Here is a 21,107-nt window from a genome sequence, read left to right as displayed (position 1 = left end):
GAACAATATGATTTAGTTATAAACAATGACAGTCACTAGAGGTCAGTATTCAGATGATCACCTGTCTGACACCTGTATATCTCTTGTAACTCACCTGTTGTGGTTGGATTAATTTAATTTCCGTTTTTTTTCCTACAAAGTAAAATAATCAATTCTAAATATTTACATTAATGTATTAAGTTTGAATCATTTGTTGTTGTCGTAGTTGTTCAAATCATGACTGAAATATCACTGACAACACAGCAGCTGCTGAAGATGAGAATAACATTGTCACGTGATCATCGCGGAAGTGACAGTAGCTGCTAAACTTTTTGTGGATGCGGAAGAACAACAAACCTTTAAGATGTTTGCCGAGTGAAATTGTAAAATTAAATATAGTAAGTTGCATGTAACAAGGAGAAAAGAGGGGTAGCTGGTTTGTAGACTTTTTTAAAGCGTCAGACTTCATTTTGAACGAGATCTCAAGCCCTAATGGCTGGTGGTAATTTACAGGTGAGTGTCTTTACTAAGCTAACTACCTGGTTACATAATAAGACTGTATTCAGAAGACACCTTCATAGTCTTTTTAATGAATGAGTTGTCAACTTTTAATAGTTTAAACTTTTCAGCGACTAAAAGTTTAGACGTATTAAAACGCGATTACCTCAAAGGTGAATTGAAGTAGGTAGCCTACCGGTTCAATAAATAATGGCTTCATTAATACTAATTAAACCATTTGCTAATGCTTTACGGATCAGCTAGAACTTAACATCTGGGTTGCCAGGTTGTGAAAAAGAAATTGTGTTTACAGTTTTATAGTGGTATAAAGTAACTACATTTACTCAAATGTACTCCTTAGGCGTGTGATTCACAGTACATGTACTTGAGTAGTTTTATTTTACTTTCTACTTTTCCTTCACTACATTTCAGAGGGAAATACTAAACTTTTAACTCAGTTACATTTATCCCTGAACAAGTCAGGTCGGGTTTATACTGTGGCCCTTTGAGGGACCTGACCACTAGGTTGGGCACCACTGGAGTAAACTGCAAACAATGAAGCAAGACTTTTTACCTTTAATGGGGGACTTTTAAGGTATTGGTTCTTTTTACTGAAGTAAATTGCATATGCGCATCACCACTACCTGTTTTGGTAGCTACTACTTTAGAATATGATGTATTTTATAAAAGCTGCAACAGGTGTATCTTTATTTTATCTTGATTAATAGTTTTACTGACTAGCAAGTATAAATGAATGATATCCCAAAATTAAAATATTACCAGATAGAAAAAATAAACACCAACTAAAAGGATTTTTCTCAATCTGGCATTCTAAAGGTTGTCTGGATTATTAGCTTTTAAGTATGCAGTGGGTGTAATTGAAATACTTGCCATTAATAAACACATAATTTTCAGCTTATTAGAACGTTGTACCCTAAATTCATTGTTTTATTCTTTCTGCCTGTATCAGAAAGCTATAGATCTTGCTAGTAAAGCTTCAGAGGCAGACAAGGCCAAGAACTACGAAGAGGCCCTCAGATGTTATCAGCATTCGGTGCAGTACTTCCTTCATGTTGTCAAATGTGAGGACCTTATGTCTCCTATCAGTGTTTGATTTTTACAGCATTTTAGATTTTTAAACATCACTTGTATCAAACACAGCACCATGATCTAAGTTGTTACTGTAACTGTGGTGCAGATGAGGCCCAGGGTGATCGAGCCAAACAGAGCATCAGGGCCAAGTGTGCTGACTATCTGGACAGAGCTGAGCAGCTGAAAGAATATCTGAGTAAGAAGGAGAAGAGTCCTCCGGCCAAACCTGTCAAAGAGTCGCAGTCTGGTGACAAAGGGTGAGACTGAGTGTGGAATGAGTCAATATCTTGATGTTTGTAGCTTTGTGACTTTATTCAGCTCAGGTTTAAATCCAGGCTCCTGAGGATTATTTTCACCAGCATACCCAGTAAAGGTTTGTTCTAGTAAATGTATAGTAATTATAGGGATAACAGACCCAGTTATTTTAGTTTATTTCATTGTGCATTTCATTATGATCAGTTGTTTATTTCCTAAATAATTTTCCTGAAAGGACTGCTAAGATCCTAATGACTGGAATAACGGAGATTCATTTAAACCCATATAAATATTCATTAATAATTGGAAACTTTATACCTTGTATTATATTTTTTAAAGTGCATACTACTGTGTGGACAAATTTTACATTTTTGTATGTCCATCTGACCGGCTGTGTGCCTGCCTACCTAATGGTATTCATTTGATTGTAACTTTACCAAATTAACACCGATTTTAAGCATCCTTCCCAAGAATTCGCCGTTTCATATCGGTTTTATCTTTAAGAAATTATTAGGAAGCTATGGGTTCTGTAAAATCAAATATTACTGCACACTAACACAAAATAAAAGTCATTGTTCACTCCTAAATGAAGTATAATGTGAGCTGTTTACATTTGATTTCAGTAGTGAAAGTGATGAAGGAGATGACCCAGAAAAAAAGAAATTCCAAAATCAGCTCTCAGGTAAATGAAACCATCACAGCAGTCAATTAAATTCAGACAGAAGGAAAGATAGACATTTTACAAAATGGCTCATGTTTCAGTCAATAAACTCCTTGCTCATACAGGTGCCATTGTCATGGAAAAGCCAAACATTAAGTGGGACGATGTAGCTGGACTTGAAGGAGCCAAAGAAGCCTTAAAAGAAGCCGTAATCCTGCCCATCAAATTCCCTCATCTGTTCACAGGTTTGTAAACAAGAGTCAAACTAAAACCTCCTGATGTAACTGTATGGTTGTGAACAGCATTTAATAATGCAGCATTTGTGCAGGAAAGCGAACTCCTTGGCGAGGGATCCTTCTGTTTGGCCCTCCAGGAACAGGAAAGTCCTACCTGGCTAAGGCGGTGGCCACAGAAGCCAACAACTCCACCTTCTTCTCCATCTCCTCCTCTGATCTTGTCTCCAAGTGGTTGGGGGAAAGTGAAAAGTGAGGCCCAGGTTCTCGGCATGATGAAAACTTGGTGGAAAGAGGAAAAACTGACACTAAATATCTGTTATTTCCCCAACTCTGTCTCACTCCAGATTGGTGAAGAACCTGTTTACTTTAGCTCGAGAGCACAAACCCTCCATCATTTTCATAGATGAGATTGACTCCCTCTGTGGCTCCAGGAACGAGAACGAAAGTGAAGCAGCACGCAGAATTAAGACAGAGTTCCTCGTCCAGATGCAAGGTGAGTAGAAAGAAAAATGTAAAAATCTGAGCTTTGACCTGAGTAGCAGTACTTTTTAAGAAATGTTCTCCTCTCAGGTGTTGGAAATGACAATGAGGGAATCCTGGTCCTCGGAGCAACAAATATACCCTGGACTTTGGACTCAGCTATAAGGAGACGGTTGGTTTCACTTACTTACACAAAACAATCCCTAATAATCACCTCTTAGGCATGGTTCAAATTAATCTAATTTACCTTATAAGCACAAAAAGAGGCTTCATACACCCAGATCAATGAGATGTTCCCTTTATTTAGTTCAGATTGTCACCCAGGTGCACCAAGTCATTACCTATAATCCTCACAAGGCTCTGTAAAACATTCAGCCCCATAACTTTAATCACCAAAAATGCAATCATACACAATAGAGTTACTGTGTAAGTAAACATTTATTCATGTGGATTAAATGGGCAATTCCAAAAACAGACAACAAAAATGACATTATGAATGAACTTCTGTGGTCCACTACAGTGAGCATCAAGTTGACCATCATAAACTGTAAGACAAAACTTGGTGTTAAGAGTGTTAACTCTTGTAGCATGTTGGAAAGTGCAGTAGTCTTTCTACATGACCACCACTTTGTGTTTGCATCACTTTTTTTGTACCAACAGAATGGTTGTTTTCTTTAAAAATGGTGAGCAACCGCAGAGATAATATCTGTATGTCTAATGGCTGATACATGCTCTGAAATTGTTATTATTTTAATAGGTGAGATGTTTGTCCTACATGTACTTTGGGGTATGTGCTCTGTAACACATACGTGGCATTTCCTTATGGCAGGTTCTGCATGACTTGATGTGAAATTCTTTACCTGAAACAGAATTTGTGAGGTGTCTAGTTTTCATGATAGTGTCACAGGCAGTTTGGTTTGTACACGGAAAACAGTGTCTCCTTTCTTCAGAACAAAATCAGTGCTAATAAGAATGTCAGAGTTTGGGTTCTTTTAATGGAGAGAAGCATCAGACTGTTAAATAAACCAGTATTTGTTTACTATAGATTTCATCTTTGAACTAGGTTCATTGTAAGTGAGCTCATAATTGACAGAGTATGGTTTTTTTGAGGCTTTAGGTAACTGGTCACTCACTTTACAATCATGTGAAAAAATTAGGACACCCTTTGAAAGCATGTGTATTTTGTAACATGTTTTAATATATGGTTATTTAATCTTAATTTTAACAATACAGAGAGATTAAAGTAATACAACTAAACAAGTAAAACTGAAGAAAAGTCTTTTCAAGATCTTCTGTAAATGTAATTCTACAAAAATGCCTATTCCAACTGAGGAAAAAGTTAGCACACCCTAGCCCCTAATAGCTAGTGTTACCTCCTTTGGCTGAAATAACTGCAGTGAGACGGTTCTTGTAGCCATCTAATAGTCTCTGACATCGGTCTGAGGGAATTTTATCCCACTCCTCAATGCAGAATTGTTTCAGCTGTGAGATGTTTGAGGGGTTTCTTGCATGTACAGCCCTTTTCAAGTCACCCCACAGCATCTCAATGGGATTCAGGTCTGGACTTTGACTCTGCCATTCCAGGACTCTCCATTTCTTCTTTTTCAGCCAGTCTTTGGTTGATTTACTAGTATGTTTTGGGTCATTGTCATGTTGCATGGTCCAGTTCCGCTTCAGCTTTAATTTTCTAACCGATGGTCTCACATGTTCTTCAAGCACCTTCTGATACACAGTAGAATTCATGGTGGATTCTATGATGGTGAGCTGACCAGGTCCTGCTGCAGCAAAGCAGCCCCAAACCATGACACTTCCACCTCCATGCTTCACAGTTGGTATGAGGTTCTTTTCCTGGAATGCTGTGTTTGGTTTACGCCAAACATGTCCTCTGCTCTGGTGTCCAAATAATTCAATTTTGGACTCATCTGTCCAACGAACATTATTCCAGAAGTCCTGGTCTTTGTCAACATTCTCTCTGGCAAATGTCAGTCTGGCCTTGATGTTTCTCTTAGAGAGCAAAGGTTTCCTCCTTGCACGCCTCCCATGCAAGTTAAACTTGTGCAGTCTCTTTCTGATTGTAGAGGCATGCACTTCTACATCAACAGTAGCCAGAGCCTGCTGTAGGTCTCGATGACATTTTAGGGTTTTTGGAGACCTCTTTTAGCATCTTGCGGTCTGCTCTTGGTGTGAACTTGCTGGGGCGACCAGACCTGGGCATGTTGGCAGTTGTTTTGAAAGCCCTCCATTTGTAGACTATCTTCCGGACAGTGGAATGGCTGATTTCAAAATCTTTTGAGATCTTTTTAAATCCCTTACCAGACTCATAAGCTGCTACAATGTTTTTTTCTGAAGGCCTCTGACAGCTCTTTCGCTTGCACCATGGTGCTCACTCTCACTTCAAGTCAGGAGCACACCAAACTAAATGTCTGAGGTTCAGATAGGGCAAGCCTCATTCAAAATGCTGAGTAACAATCTACTAATTATGTGCACCTGGTGTGATATACCTGTGTGTGATTTGAGCCATTTTAAGAGGGCATACATGTGAGGGTGTGCTATCTTTTTCCTCAGTTAGAATAGGCATTTTTGTAGAATTACATTTACAGAAGATCTTGAAAAGACTTTTCTTCAGTTTTACTTGTTTAGTTGTATTACTTTAATCTCTCTGTATTGTTAAAATTGAGATTAAATAACCATATATTAAAACATGTTACAAAATACACATGCTTTCAAAGGGTGTCCTAATTTTTTCACATGACTGTATCTCTCTATCTTCCTCTGTGTCATATAGAGCCGATTTACTGGTAAAGGTTTTTAGTTGAAGTTTGTGATAACTGTCTGATACTAATAAAATGTTTTTTTTTTTTTATTTTCTGTAGACCATTGTATTCAAACGTCTGCCTTGTCTTTAGCTCTTTCTATTGTAAAGGAGACCGATTGTACTGTAGAGTTAAGTCAGAAAGTCATGTAGATTGTTCCCAGAGTAGTTCCAAACAATAAAGCAGGGTTCAGTGTGTCTTACCCTTTATTTAATGTCAGTCTGGAATGGATTATTATTACAAACGTGATCTAGTTCATCCTTTTCCATAAAAAGGTTGTCACGAGAAACAGATAGTACCTATAGCACAGCTCTGCATCTATAATGTGTTAAGTTTTTGGCAGTGTTTTAAATGTCTAAGGGAAAACAACCAAGATTTAACAGGTTAAATGTTTTGTAATGGCTCACAGGATCATATGTCTGCATCATAGGTTTGAAAAGCGAATCTACATTCCTCTGCCAGAGGAACACGCCCGTTCCTCCATGTTCAAACTGCATCTGGGCTCAACCCCCAACCACCTGACAGAGGCAGACTTCATCACTCTGGGCAAAAAAACGGAGGGCTACTCTGGGGCAGACATCAGTGTTATCGTCAGGGACGCCCTCATGCAGCCTGTCAGGAAGGTTCAGTCAGCCACTCACTTCAAAAAGGTAGGAACACACTAACAGTTTGTGCTACACTTGTCATCCTTCCTTTCCTATTTCAGACTTTAAAACAATGTCTTTTGGGAGTCATACTGAAATATACCATTATAGCAATAGAACTGATCACAAAGGGATCAGTTCTATGTAGAACCAGTTAATAAAGACTTCATTGCTGATCCATCAGTACATTTAAAACTCTACAAGTTTCACAGAAGATTGGAAAGATTTGCTCTGCTCACCTGCTGTTACATCGGCCACACACCGTTTCTCTTGGGATTTTAGGTGCTAGCAGCTGTTTCCAAATTTCTTCACTATTAGAGTTTATATTACTGAAACAAATGATCAAAGGCCTGTTCTGGGAATTAATGCTGTTAATTCAGAGGTGTCTGTATATTTTTGTCCTGCCCCATGAGAGGGTCAGAATATTAGGAACACCACTGAATACAATGTAGTTCAGTACAGCACCACCTTTAACTATGACCAGGTGGTGTTGTACTGGACTACATTATATTCAGAGGTGTCTCTATATTTTTGTCCTCCCCAGCTACGTAGAGTACATGAATTGCATACAATTGTACAGGGGTACCTAATAAAGTGGCTAGTGAGTGTACAAACCTATTTTAAAATGCTACTTTTGTGACAGCTGGTTGATTCTGAGGCTCTGATTGGGCTGTGGTAATAGTGGATATAGGTAAAAAAAAAAAAAAAGCTTATTGCCACCATGATCTATCCTGTGCCGTGGCTGAATCAGTCAGACCCAAACTGAGAGGAAGAGTTGGACATGAAAACTGTAATACTGGACTACTTTCTTTTAATGGATCTGATTGTTTCTTCCTTGTGTCCCTCTGCACATACAAACACACACTACTTAAGGTTCAAGGGTCATCGTGGAACAATCCCAACGTTGTGGTGGAGGACCTGCTGACTCCGTGTTCGCCAGGAGATCCCAACGCCATAGAGATGACATGGATGGACGTTCCTGGGGAGAAACTTCTGGAGCCAGTTGTGTCTATGGTAAGAACAGACTTTAAAATGTTCATCAAGAAGGGAAGTATGAGTATGTTATTTTACCCAGACAGTTGACTGCATTCTGACCTCTGTGATGTTCTCCGTACAGGCAGACATGCTGAGGTCACTGACAAACACCAAGCCGACAGTGAACGAGCAGGACCTGGAGAAGCTAAAGAAGTTTACTGAAGATTTTGGTCAAGAAGGCTGACACTACTCGTGCTCCGCTCATGAACAGGGCTGCACTAAAAATTATTCTCAGTCACTTATGATTTTGATTCATCTTTTGCTTTTGTTGGTTTTAAAATAATGGAAAATGTCTATCACAGGTTTGTGAAACCCATAGTGCTTAGTTTCTTAGTCTGGCAGTAAAAAAAAATCTAAAAAAGTCTACATTACATTAAGATATGGGGAAAATATACAGAAAACAAGTTAATATTGATGTATTGTTTGCTGTTAATGAAAACAAAACCAATTAGTGATCAAAGTCCAAATTGATTACATTCTCAACTTTCAATCAGCCGTTTGTGATCACTAATTCATTACTTCGCAAAGGCTCATGTTTACATCTTTATTGTATATTTGCAAGATTTTATATTTCTTTTACTTCGCATGTCTCAAACCAGAGTGCTAATGGTCTTTATTTTTGTAAGACAAATGTGTCACCATTACTGTTCTACAAGTATGTACGGGTAGGCAGCACTCCTGCAGAGGGTCAATGCATCTTTCCAGCACTACATATCTTACTGTAGTTTAAGGGGGATTATATTGTGCTTAACAGAATTAGTTGCATGGTTGTCTTTTATAAATGGGAGGTTATACTATAACACTGAAAAATCACTCTCCTTTAAAACACAAAATACTTTTTAGGGCTGTAATTACTGCACACCTCATACATATTTGCAAGTCCTTCTAAAAACTGCAATGAGATGAGGGTATTCTGGGTTTCTGTAATGCTGAATTTTACAGCACAGTTTTGATCTACATATTTTCTACTTTCAAGTTTCAGACTGATAAAGCCTGCCAGGATGGTCAAACTGTGTTGTGTATGGGGCTGGGATCTGCCCGTTTTTTCCAGGGGGTTACAGAAATAAAACTTACTGTGGTCATTTGCACTTTTGTTGTTTGCTAAAAACATGTTCTGTGAACAAAAGTATCAGGGTTAAATAAAACAAAACAAAAAAACAGCTTTGTGAATATATTTAATTGTTAAAATACAACTCTTAATTAACTGTCATTTTTCTGTTAAATGCAGGGTACCTCATAATTAAATAAGTGCATTTGAAAAGAGAGATACAGCTAACAACATCTGCAAACTATAACACCTTCAGTAAAAGGACATCAATGTTACACTGTTGCACAAGCTGATAATTTGCAAAAGTGAAATTACTTTGAAACAAATCTTACACATCTTAATAAGTTACTGTCATTAATAAAGATGAGCAGTGTGTCTGTCTGAAAAGCAGACCAAATGTTTTCAAGTTAGCATAAGTGAATAAAATAGTCAAACTTAGCATGTATGGAAAAATCTGACAATATTCAAGTTGTCTGGAGTGGAAAGTAAAAGTCAAATCCAATTGAAATCTAACAATCTCAAGAGAGTGATCAGTGTTTGTGCACCTGAAAACCAAAGTACCAATTGAAACACTTAAAATGAAAAGTATGATTCAACAGCTTCCAATGAAAATCAAGAGATCATAAATAATGCCTGCAAATACACGCAAGTGATGGGGAATAACAGCCCTTGTCACGTCAGTGCACACTGTGTACATGCCAGGGTTTCCTTGTACATACTTACTTATGGTGACGACAGCATCGTACATCCCATCACAACCAGAATTCACCAAATGGATACTTAAAACTGCTACAGTGAAAGTGATTATTGCATTGTGTGCACACAACTCCTGTCTGAACCTGCACCACCACAAATAACCTGAGGACATGCTGCATATCCACAAGCAAAACAGACAATACATGTCAAATTAAGTGAAATAAACACAACAATTGTAAAAAACAAAAAAGTATTCTTGATTTTTAAGATAATTCTGTAAATATCAAGGACAACTGTGCTCCATAAAACAGAAGCAAACCTAACAGATGTTAACTGGGAGAACCTGAAATTTTCATACCACGAGTATCATTTTTTTTCCTGTCAGTTGTAAGAGTGAGTAATAGTTGTATTTTTGGGATAAGAGCATTCATATTCAGACAACACAAAGGAGATGGAAAACAGCCACTCAGGCCATTTGAGAAAGTGCTAACAGTATTTACTGCATAAATAGGACACATACATAGAGAGCAGCTGCCAGCCCTCAGAATCATTCTCCATAGATGAAGCAGCTCAACAGACACACGTCACTCCAGCTCATGTGATGACAGAAGAAGCCGAATGCTGTGAGCACAGGGGAAAGGCAAGCTACTACAGTCAAAACACTAGAAGACATAGAAGAGAGAACCAAGTGCCAAGCCGGTCGCCGCTCCAGCGAGCATGCCCAAAGCCACATCTCCTCCGTCATCGTGGTGGCGCTCCCGAATAATAACATGGTTCACTCCAGGAGCAGGGTACCCACCTACACAAGTGGGAAATGTCTCATATAGCGTTTTTCAATTCACTGAGTTGCATTCAAAGCACTTTACATTAATTCCCATTCTCTCTCTAACTCACACACACAGATGATAATATCAGTGGTTTGTTCAAGGACACTTTTACATGGGGAATGGAGAAGCTGGGGATCAAACCATTGACCCTACAGTTAGGGAACGGCTCACTCTACCTCCTGAGCACAGCCGCCACCACAACACATCAGCAATATGCTTAAGGTTCATCACAGTCTGCAGTCTCATTAGAGATTGCAGTGTCAAAATGTATTTACTCTTTTCTAATTGAAAAGTTAAGTTTCAGCAACATCAGTTTTTGGCAATGATCTGTACAAAGTCATGCACAGCCACTGCTGAACAGGAATTATGGACTCACGTTCTACTATAGAAACATGGGTGAGCCAGTGTAAATACAGTACAGTTCCTTGCAAGAGTATTCATACCTCTCGCCACACTTTTCAGACTTTTATTTGTAAAAAATCTTGAACACCACGTATCATTTTCCTTCCACTTCATAATTATGCGATACTTTGTGTTGGTCTATCACATGAAATCCCAATAAAATACATTTAAGTTTGTGGTTGTAATGTGACAAAATGTGGAAAAGTTCAAGGGGTATGAATACTTTTGCAAGGCACTGTAAACCTCTTACCAATATTGTTTCAGGGGTGACACCACCACCTTTGTCCACACTGAAATATATCAGTGAACTCTGGATAGAAGCCTCCACAAACTTCCATGTTGCCCTCAGGGTGAATTTGAATCATTTTGATGATCCTTTTCATCAAGTTAAACATTTAACCTGTCCAGCACTTATGAACAAAATACCCACAAAACTAAAGGCATGCCCATGAGAATCAGTATGGTTAGGGTTTAAGGTTAATTAGCTAGTTAAGCTAAGATGGTGAACATCATAATCATTACAGCTGCTAAACACCCGTGTGTTAGCAAGACCACTGTGAGAATGTTAGCATGCTAATGTCCACATGTTAACATCAGCATTTAGCTCAAAACCCTTTTGTGCCTAATGCTGCTTTCATGTCATATCAAACTTATACTTTACATATCAGACAGATTTATGTTATTCCAAGTCTTAATCACAACTGGGAAATTCAGATTTTTCATTAAGCTCTGTTATATCACACTTGGCACTTAAAGAAGTGCCCAAAAACCAAATATAGATGCCTCATATCAAAGGATATTTTTCAATGTACCGGTAAATAATCTAAAACTGAATGGATACAATGTTACATTGTCAATTCAAAGTATTTTAATCCTCACATGACTGACTATGTAATCATACAACCATCTTTATGTTATGAAGGCTAATTAACATTGGAATCTTTCCCATCTCTACCTCTGTCCCATATGACATAAATGTACTACACTGCAAGTAAGCCTCATAAAGATGCTAGCATGATTGTAGGGCAGACTCTTTGAAAAAATGTTTAATTTTATATCACTGAGTTCCATCTTACATTCAATATGACTGTTTTACCTCTGCACAGGTGGTGAGTAATGTTTACCTTGGGAGTGATAAGGATAAGCAACAGTGTAGGGCTGCCCATCAGCAGAGTATATAATCTGTGTAGCATGTGGTGGAGGTGCAACATAGTCTCCATATGGGCCTGCATAGACCTGGGGAAATATGACAGGAAAGAAGGCAGTTAAGACTTTGCTGCTCCTCTGTATGAAGCCATGCTCTTAACATTACTTAGCAATTTGATCTAGTGTTAATTGAACAAGTGATGGTCTATGGAGCGTTCAGCCACTTTCATTGCTACACCAGTAGATGGCAGTAGGGGTCATTTGTTATTTTTTCAGCTTTACCTGTCTCATGAGCTTGATTTTCCTTTAATCATTCAGTCTTGGAATATTTTTGGCTACTTTGGCTGATTTTTAATAGTTTTGATTTTAACTTTATATATACATATACTGTATATCACATGAAAATATATTTAACATGCCATTGTTTGGCATAATTTTCTCCAGCACAACCCCATTTTTTTTCACCTGACAATTATTTGTACACTTTGACATACATCATCAACATGCGTGATCGTCAACTCCTGAAGGTTAAGAGCAGTCATATGGAACCAAGTCAATGTGTAGTAGGACACATACAGTGATTAAATGTGATATACAGTGTAGTGTACATAGCCTAGGCAAACATTTCTAGCTTTTATGTCTTTAACAATGCTTGTCTGTTGTTATAGATATAAACAGTGTATACTTGTAATGAAAATGGACTGGTAACTATTCTGCTTAGTGGCTTATAGTATAGGACTGAGTTTGACTAATTCACTATGAAGAAGAAATGGCTTTAGGGGCTTGAAATATACAGGTACAGTCCATAGTTTCTTTAATGTTAAACTCAACTTAACTAATTTTTAGTCATCTGCAAACTGTTTATGCCTTGTACCTGAGGTGGCGGAGCATATTCTGAGTAGGGGGGAGGAGCAGATGCAATCGCTTCCTGTGCAAAGCTGATCTGAGGAGCAGCAACAACCTAAAAATAAAAGACAAGACAAATAAGGCCACTGCACCTGAAACTTGAGAATAAGCCCCAACAAAACTGAGACAGACATTAAAAAAATTGGAGAAAATATCAGCCACATGATGATGGGTTCTCTGTAATGTACTGAAGATACCATTATACAAGCACAACAAAGAGGTACAGCCAGAAACAAGTAATAGAAGCCTCCCTGACCTCCAGTCTGATGATCATGGAAATAATATTTTGTAAATCTTTATGTTCAGCTTATAAGAGATCTAATTTATTTAATATGACACATAAAGGTTAACAGAGTGATGTGACAACTTCCCACTTTTATTTTGGTAAGAAAAGGGGGAAAAAAGGTACACACACTAGCAAAACTGGTCATTTAAGGGGAAAAAAACTCACTGCATTAATTCTGGCATCCTGAAGTGCCATGGTCCATGCCCTGAAAAAGAAGTGGAAACCACATCAACTTGGAATTAAAATAATGATTAATCTGTAAATATCAACACTGAATACCTAACATTAACACATACAACACAGAACCAAAATGTAAAGTTGAAATAATTCATCAAACTGATATGACTCTGCATGTCTTACAGAGCATCATCTGAACTGTCTGCACACAGGCTGATGACCCGTCCATCTCTGCACACTATCTGGAGCAAGGCATCACGCATCTTCCCCTCAGGTGGGTTCAGATCTGAAAGGAAAAAAAAAACAGACATGGTTATGATCAAAGGCTGGTTAATACCATAGGTGTGTGCTAATTCCATCATCATGTTGACAGTTTACCTTGACATGCAGCAGAGCTGCGAATGTTAATGCAGTCAATCCTCATGTGGACATCATCTTCCATGTCCTGCCGTTGTTGATCATTATAGAAGACCAGTCGGCCATCAGCCCACAAGTCAAACCAGTTCCTTTTCCACCGACGCAGTATGGTACCTTTCATTAAAATATTCTACAGTCAGGCTCAACCCAAACTGGATTTATTTAAACAAAATTTCACAATTGTCACAATATCTTTCCACCTATATAAGAGACATTATGATCTGCTGTAAAAAAAAAAGGAATAAAAAAAGTTTTTTAAGGCTACTAACTTTGTCGATGGAGCCAACCACTCTTCATCATCGCCATCTTAGGAGCAACACCTACAACAATAAAATATATAACTATGAGAGTGTCAAAAAAAAAACTTAAGGGCTGGTAACTTATCATACACTGTGTCCCCGTGACTATTATTAACACCATAGCAAAAATCCTCACACAAGTTCAGAACACAACAGAAAAGCTGTGTTTAAAAAGTGAGCAGTGATCTTGTTTTCTTGTTTGCAGACGATCGAGCCGATTTAAAGTGGGCGACAGGTTAACATGATAATGTATCTAACTTAGCACTGCACCTTACAGTTTATGGGCTCATGAACAGAAACGCAGACACCATGTTTGTTTGTCAGAGCAACATTAACGTTAGATACTGGATAGTTGTCAGTACCAGGACTAACTTTCTGATAGGTAGCTAATCAATTGGTCTCTAATAATTGTGGTTCTCACTGTCAGTTAGGACACTAGCTTAACTGTAACGTAAATAGGCCAATTGTGAATAGGTCATTCTCATTTCTTATTAATACACTAAGGGTAAATGTAAGCACAATAACACCGGAATCACTAAAGCAATCATATGTTTAACGCTAGTTTGTATTTCTTTTGACAGCAAACGTATCATTAGAATAGGTTAGCTAGCGTTAACATTTGTTTGTATAACGCTAAAGACGTAAGTAACAAGCTAACGTACTATTTATATTAGCAGAAACGCTAAAATGTGATCCTCATTACAGCACACAGGAAAATGGAAAAGGCACAACATATTTTAGTTACTTACCTGACAAAGCGTGGTGTTTTTTGTCGGAAAAAAGAAAAAGAAATAACTCGTTCAGGAAGATACAGCAAACACGGAAGTAAAATAAGCAAAATAGATGAGAGTGGCAAGCGCCTGACCAATAACCCGAGTGTACACCACCCGCAGACAGCCGCTATTTGGTCGCTGACAACTGCTGTCACCCCCGTCTACGGAGCATCTCCTCTAATATTCAGATTCTGTGAAAAGGGAGGCGTTTGTTTTGAAAGACGTCACCTATCAGCTGATAGCAATAGAAATTGCTAGCAAACGCGGAGAGGGCGCGCTCGATAAAGTTAACTTCTTCCCTCTACGCTCACATGGTGGGTGAGCCGCGGGGAGTAGATACGTTGAACCAAATAAATAATAAGCTGTAGTTAGCACATAAGTAGTGGAGATGACCTAAGCATTAAACTGAGTAAAGTTTTATTTGAGTTCTACAGAATGAAACTTACGAACCGTTCCAGGTCCCGCTATCCGCTGCGCATGCGAATTACAAGCAGAGATGTATCCTGTAGGGGACCTGAGTACATGTGAGCTGGCGGAAAACTGATTTTATCGATTTGCAGTAGTGAACGTAGTTTGATTCCCGTCTGGAGAAGCCTATGACTGCGGGCAGAAACAAGTACCTTCAAGCCGCTGACCGACGGCCAAGCCAGGCTTACAAAACAAGCTCATCAGCTCTCCAGTCAACAGTTTGAGAGCTAAGTACGCAGAAGCTAAGTAGCTGCCCTGAGATGGCGACGGCAATATATCTGGAACATTACCTTGACAGTGAGTATCTGGGCATACAGTGCACTAGTGTTCATATTTTTCAACATGTTATGTCTATTTGAGATTTAGTTTTGAGTGTGTCGAAGACTTTTTCTCGAATGGCGGGTGCCAGCCAGCAGTGCGTTGTTAGCCACTAACTAGCTGTTAGGTTACTGATGTTAGCTCACTAGCTAACTGATTAGCGTCATGAGTGGCTTTCGGTGGGATGAAGTTAATTAAACTAAATGTGGTGTTGAAGTCATTCGGAAGCAAATGTAACCTTTATCTGGACAAACGTCACACACTTAACGAGATTAATGCTACACGGTTGGTGTTTGTCTCACATTAACATGGTTAGCTAGAAGCTAAGTAGTGAGGTAACTAGCAGTGGTTATGTAAAGTATTGCCAATACTCATCCTTAAAAAAAGGTTTGAACTGTATTTAGTTTGGTCAGTTGTTGCGTCTGCTTAAGGATAGCAGACACTATGCATTTACAACCTGTTGGTAACCGCGTTTCCCGTCAGTTAACCATTTGCGCCTGCGCGCAAATGGTGTGTGTGTGAGATTGATTTAGATCCCTGTGCAATCTGTCTCACGTGACAATGATTCTGCTTTTTGCATTAGCAGGGAGATCCCTTGCATCAATTTAAGTGCTCCCTTTTCCTTAGAACAGCTTAGAAATATTGTTTGTTGATATTTGTGACTATGGTGAAAATCAGATCACATTTCATGACCAATTTATGCAGAAAACCAGGAAATGGCAAACAGTGCTATTACTTTTTCTTGTTACTGTATTTTGTACTCGGCCTAATTCCAAATTTATCTTCTACTCTCCTATCATAGTCTTATTTTTGAACAGGATTTTGAAGCATTCTGTTGCCTTTGTGTTTCTCAGCAGCATTGACTCATTCAATGAAATCAGTGGACTAAAGAGATTTATAAGTTTTGTAGAGCTACTGTGTGGGGTGATTTTTGTCAGTCACTTGATTTTATGTTATTGTCTAAGAATTAATCACTGCAAGTTTACCATGTTAAAAAAGATCCACTAATATTTTGGGATACAATTATGACACCCCAGGACATTAGTTGAATTTTAACTACCTTGAATGACATCACATCCATTTATTGGAAAAAAAAAAATGTCATTCTCTAGGTATTGAAAACCTACCATGTGAGCTACAGAGAAACTTTACTTTGATGCGGGACCTGGACAGTAGGACTGAAGGTAAGAATTTTTCATTCATTCTGGTTGGAGTGTATATAAGACCGCTGGCGCACTACAGCACCTGGCCATACTGATAACTAGTGTGGAACTGAAACATCCCAACTCCCCACCCCACTCATGGTTCTGGGGGATTTTAACTGAATAAATCTCACCCAGAAACTGCCTAAATACAGTGGTCAGTTAACTCACCAGGGACAAAAACACACTGGACTACTGCTACACAGCAATAAAGGACGCCTATCGCTCTGTTCCCCTTGCAGCCCTCTGTCTCTCTGATCCTCTCGCTGCTTCAGCAGTGCCAGTAAATAGTCAGAATGAATCATTTGGATCGCTGATCACACTGGTTAGACTGATGAGCTTTCTAACATGTTTTTTGATATTCCCCTGGACTAAGAGGGCAAACATTCGGCATCATTTATTCACTTGCAGAGCAGTCCATATACATTCATGCTATAAACGGTGTGCTGACCGCAGCAACAGCTGTATTATAATGTTAGCTTAGCTAGCCTTACTAGCTTGCGAATTACATATTAGAAGAGTTGAATATCTGTACAGCGTTGTGTTTAAAAAAACAAAAATGGAGAGGAGGAGCTCTTCAGACACTCCGTCGTCATGTGTTTGTATGGGAGAAATAGAGCAGCGCATGGAGGGACTGAGCGAACACATGCGCTACGTTCAGCACTTCATTGAAATAAGATTTAACCTGTGCACTTTAGATCAATGTGTGGTGGCCTGCCACAAATAAGTCGGTATATGGGAAACTAAAGTTAATCAGTTCAAGTAAATATCCCAACTTAAGTGTGTTGTGCCATCAGTACTGTTTTTCCATCGCTCTGTTAATTGTGTTTGTTCAGAAAAAAAAGGTGAGATTGACAAACTGGCTGATGAGTACATAGCAAATGTGAAGAACCTGACCTCACAACAGAGAGTGGAACACCTGCAGAAGATCCAAAATGCCTACAGCAAGTGCAAAGAGTTCAGCGATGACAAGGTTCAGCTTGCAATGCAGACATATGAGATGGTCAGTCCAAACACTAAATGTTTCCTGTTACCTGATGTTTTTGTCATTAAGAAGTTCTGTAGTCAACATTTTGTAAATTGCCATTTTACTGTGCACTTTATTGTACCGAATGGTTCTCATCGAGTATATTTTTAATTTGCTAATAAAATCTTACACACGGTCAGGTTCTAATTTACACAAAATCCTTCTACCATAGGTCGACAAACATATCCGCAGACTCGATGCAGACCTGGCGCGGTTTGAAAATGAACTAAAGGAGAAGCTGGAACTGAGTGGATATGAAAGTGCAGACACAAGAGGATTGAAAAGTAAAGTTGGCTAAATGAAATGCTTTTATCATAAAACACTGTGAAACAAATGTCTGTAAATGTAAATATTTTCCACAGAAGGTGACTCTCGGGGAATGAGAGAGAAGCGTGGATCCAGGGGAAGAGGAAGAAAAGGTTCTGATGAAGATTCTCCCAGAAAGAAAAAGATGAAAAACGGGTAACTTTGTGTTTTTGGTTCAGTCAAGCCAATTGATGTCTGCTTCATAATCTGCACTACACATTTTTATCAGAGTCAGAATCAGCTTTATTGGCCAGGTGTGACGGACACACGAGGAATTTGACTCAGTTACATCATCTCTCAATGTGCAAACAGTAAACCAGCATAAGGCTGTGTAATATAACAAAATAAGCAGTATTAACAGTAACACTGACGGCAACAAACAGTGCAAACAATGCAGAATAAGCAGTATAAACAGATGGTAAACAATGCAGACAACAAAGGAATATTCATTGAAATGAGATAAATAGGAATAAAACAGAGTACTTAAAACTAGAGAACTGTACAAGTCTGTATAATCTGTACGAGGTATATTTACAGGTATTGCACTGAGGGTTATTGTCCAGTCATACTGTCATGGGTTAAGTTCATCAGAGCGACAGCCTGGGGGAAGAAACTGTCCCTGTGCCTGGTTGTCTTCGTGCACAGTGACCTGTAACGCCATCCAGAGGGGAGGAGTTCAGACCAGAAAATGTTCTTTCTCATATACTCCGTGTTTTTTTTTTTGTTTTTTTTTGTAGCAGAAGACTCATTAATTTGTCCCCTATTTGATTTATTTAAACTGTGTTATTCTAATCTTGCTCTTCTTGTCATGTTGGCCTTCTAGTCCAGACTTGAGTGAGGCTCTCCTGCCTATGCAGCCATCAGATGTTCTGGACATGCCAGTTGATCCCAATGAGCCTACATACTGCCTGTGCCATCAGGTGTCGTACGGGGAGATGATTGGATGTGATAACCCAGATGTAGGTTCTCGCTGTGTTTCCAATGTGCTCATATTAAATTTGAAATGTCACTTTATGATCAATGTCTGTTGACTACCTGATTTGATTGGAAATTCAAAATACTGATACAGTTCTTCATCTTTGTTTTCAGTGTCCGATTGAGTGGTTTCACTTTGCTTGTGTTGATCTCGCCACAAAACCTAAAGGAAAGTGGTAAGGGCTTTTAATTAGTTCAAAGGGTGTAACCTGTTTTTTTTTTCTTTTCTTAAGTAACATTTTATGGAAGAAAACAGAAGCCAGAAGTTAGCATCACCATGGTTCTCTTGAATAAAACTGAGTGGGATTTTTCCATAGGCTTTTGGAATCCTGCAGAAAAAAAGGTCTGTGACAAACAAAAGTTTAATATACTTGCATGTTTTGTTCAGCAAGATAATCTTCACAAGTGAAAATCTCTTTTTGAAGCCCAAATGCAATCACCAGAAGTAAAAAAAACAAAACAAAACTGTTATTGGGCTATAAACATACTACACCACGGCCCCATGACTTCAATGTCACAACTGCAGCTTCCAACTTGTAATTTGATTTAGCCTGCTTCCCTCTTCTATTAAATCCTTTCATCTTAGCATGACCTGATCTAGCTAGTGATCATGGCTTTGTCAGTTAGAATAGTTTGCAAATGCAAAAATTTAAACACAACAAGACTGTAAAGGCAGAGTAATGAGTAGATGAGTCGTTGCTCGGTGTGACAATGTTTATATCCCAAACGTCTGTAGTCTCATTTAGCTGCTTGTTAGCAACCATCTTATTTAAGACAGGTAAAAGCATTAAAAATCTAAAAAAGGACATGTTTTTGCAAAAAGGCCAGATTGTTACTAATTAAATGGGCTCGCCTTTAAAAAAAAAATAAAATAAAAATCAGGGGTGGGGTATTTACTAATGTATTTTATGTTGTAGAACAAAACATGAAAGTGTATTGACTTTGTTTTAACTACAGACCATATTTCATGCATCAAACCAAAAACTATTCAAGAAACCCATTTACTTCAGGGCGAGGGAAGAGGAAGTGCAAAAATGCTAACTTAGGTCCAGGTTTTAGGACTCACAACAACAGTTTGCTCAGTTTTTGGTGACTGAAAATCTTTTTTTTTCTTCTTTTTTTTATTATTATTATTATTATCATTATTATCCCCCCCCCCCCTCTCCTTTTTTTTTATTTTTTTTATCATTTTTTTCCCCCCCCCCCCTCTCCACTCTCCTGCCAGGTTTTGTCCAAGATGCACCCAAGACAGGAAGAAGAAATGAGCTCTTATTTCCAGAAATAGTGAACTAATGTATGTATTTTTGTGTAGTATAATAATGATATATTTCATTTCTTGAAACTCTCCATAGAAATGGTGGAATATACAGCTTTGTTAAAGGCCTTATTCAGATTTGGAGTATAGATACACTTGTGGCACAGTTAACTCCCCACTGTTGGCTTTACTATATCCGTTATTGGATTGAAGCCAGCTGTCTTTGTCCAATAGCTTTACAATAATTAATTTGCCTGTATTGTATTTGTATACACTGGGTAGTGGAGTTAAAATTGCACAAATTATTACCAATCAGAGTCTCTCTCTCAAGTGATAACTATGTCATTACTAACACTCTCCAGACTGAACTCTTAGACTGTGGCTTTAGCATACTTGAAAGATCAGTTTTATAAAGAACTATTTTTAAACAAATGAATAGCCTGCTGAGAATACAATTGTAAACACCTAAATCCTTACCAAGTAATGGTAGTCAAAGGAATTATGTGTCAGATTTTCTGTTACTACCTCCTTAGGGAATTACAGCAGCACTGTACTGGAGACTGCAATTGATACTGATGTAAAAAGATTTTAATTTGCTTAAACCAAACAAGGAAAGCAATGTAAATTCATTCTTTTATTGTGTTAAAAACAAAACTGAGACACCTTTGAATGTATTGTGGTACTCATGGTCTGTCAGCCAGTTTCTTTTGTCAACTGAATGAGGTTTTGAAGAACTTTGAAATTTCCCCCTGATGAGGTTTGATACGGCAGGCTTGGTTTTATTATGTAGTTTATTTCAATTAAAACTGTTCCATAGTACATTGCTTCAAATCATATATGAAAATGTATACGTATATTTTTTGTATAATATTAAGCTATATTTTGT

At 38.3% G+C, this 21,107-nt stretch overlaps 3 protein-coding genes across 6 annotated transcripts; 2 read left to right on the top strand and 1 right to left on the bottom strand.

Moving 5' to 3' along the window:
• Positions 1-201: 201 nt before the first annotated feature.
• Positions 202-10,097, top strand: LOC109962068 (vacuolar protein sorting-associated protein 4B-like). The gene is made up of 11 exons (XM_020603451.1): positions 202-492; positions 1,448-1,559; positions 1,676-1,826; positions 2,448-2,506; positions 2,611-2,730; positions 2,814-2,970; positions 3,066-3,214; positions 3,292-3,373; positions 6,445-6,664; positions 7,532-7,672; positions 7,776-10,097. Exons 1-11 carry the CDS (start codon positions 472-474, stop codon positions 7,875-7,877), a joined length of 1,314 nt encoding a protein of 437 aa, XP_020459107.1. The 5' UTR covers positions 202-471; the 3' UTR covers positions 7,878-10,097.
• Positions 10,074-15,965, bottom strand: plekhb2 (pleckstrin homology domain containing, family B (evectins) member 2). Of its 4 annotated transcripts, none has more exons than XM_020603460.1 (8): positions 15,914-15,965; positions 13,868-13,918; positions 13,560-13,712; positions 13,365-13,467; positions 13,170-13,209; positions 12,687-12,773; positions 11,791-11,902; positions 10,074-10,236 (listed from the first exon to the last, which is right to left on the bottom strand). In XM_020603460.1, the coding sequence occupies exons 2-8, from the start codon at positions 13,902-13,904 to the stop codon at positions 10,100-10,102; spliced, it is 669 nt and encodes a 222-aa protein (XP_020459116.1). In that variant the 5' UTR covers positions 13,905-13,918; positions 15,914-15,965; the 3' UTR covers positions 10,074-10,099. The 4 variants fall into 4 exon arrangements, with proteins under 4 accessions (XP_020459116.1, XP_020459115.1, XP_020459114.1 ...); XM_020603459.1 differs by lacking the exon at positions 15,914-15,965 and adding an exon at positions 15,121-15,197; XM_020603458.1 differs by lacking the exon at positions 15,914-15,965 and adding an exon at positions 14,763-14,873.
• Positions 15,350-21,066, top strand: ing5a (inhibitor of growth family, member 5a). Its single transcript, XM_020603456.1, has 8 exons — positions 15,350-15,435; positions 16,569-16,640; positions 17,495-17,661; positions 17,858-17,969; positions 18,048-18,147; positions 18,815-18,950; positions 19,081-19,142; positions 20,192-21,066. Exons 1-8 carry the CDS (start codon positions 15,399-15,401, stop codon positions 20,229-20,231), a joined length of 726 nt encoding a protein of 241 aa, XP_020459112.1. The 5' UTR covers positions 15,350-15,398; the 3' UTR covers positions 20,232-21,066.
• The last annotated feature ends 41 nt before the right edge of the window (positions 21,067-21,107 follow it).

The sequence above is a fragment of the Monopterus albus genome, unplaced genomic scaffold (genome assembly GCF_001952655.1).
Source record: "Monopterus albus unplaced genomic scaffold, M_albus_1.0 scaffold61.1, whole genome shotgun sequence".
Lineage (NCBI taxonomy): Eukaryota > Metazoa > Chordata > Actinopteri > Synbranchiformes > Synbranchidae > Monopterus > Monopterus albus.
This window is presented reverse-complemented; position numbering and strand designations above follow the sequence as displayed.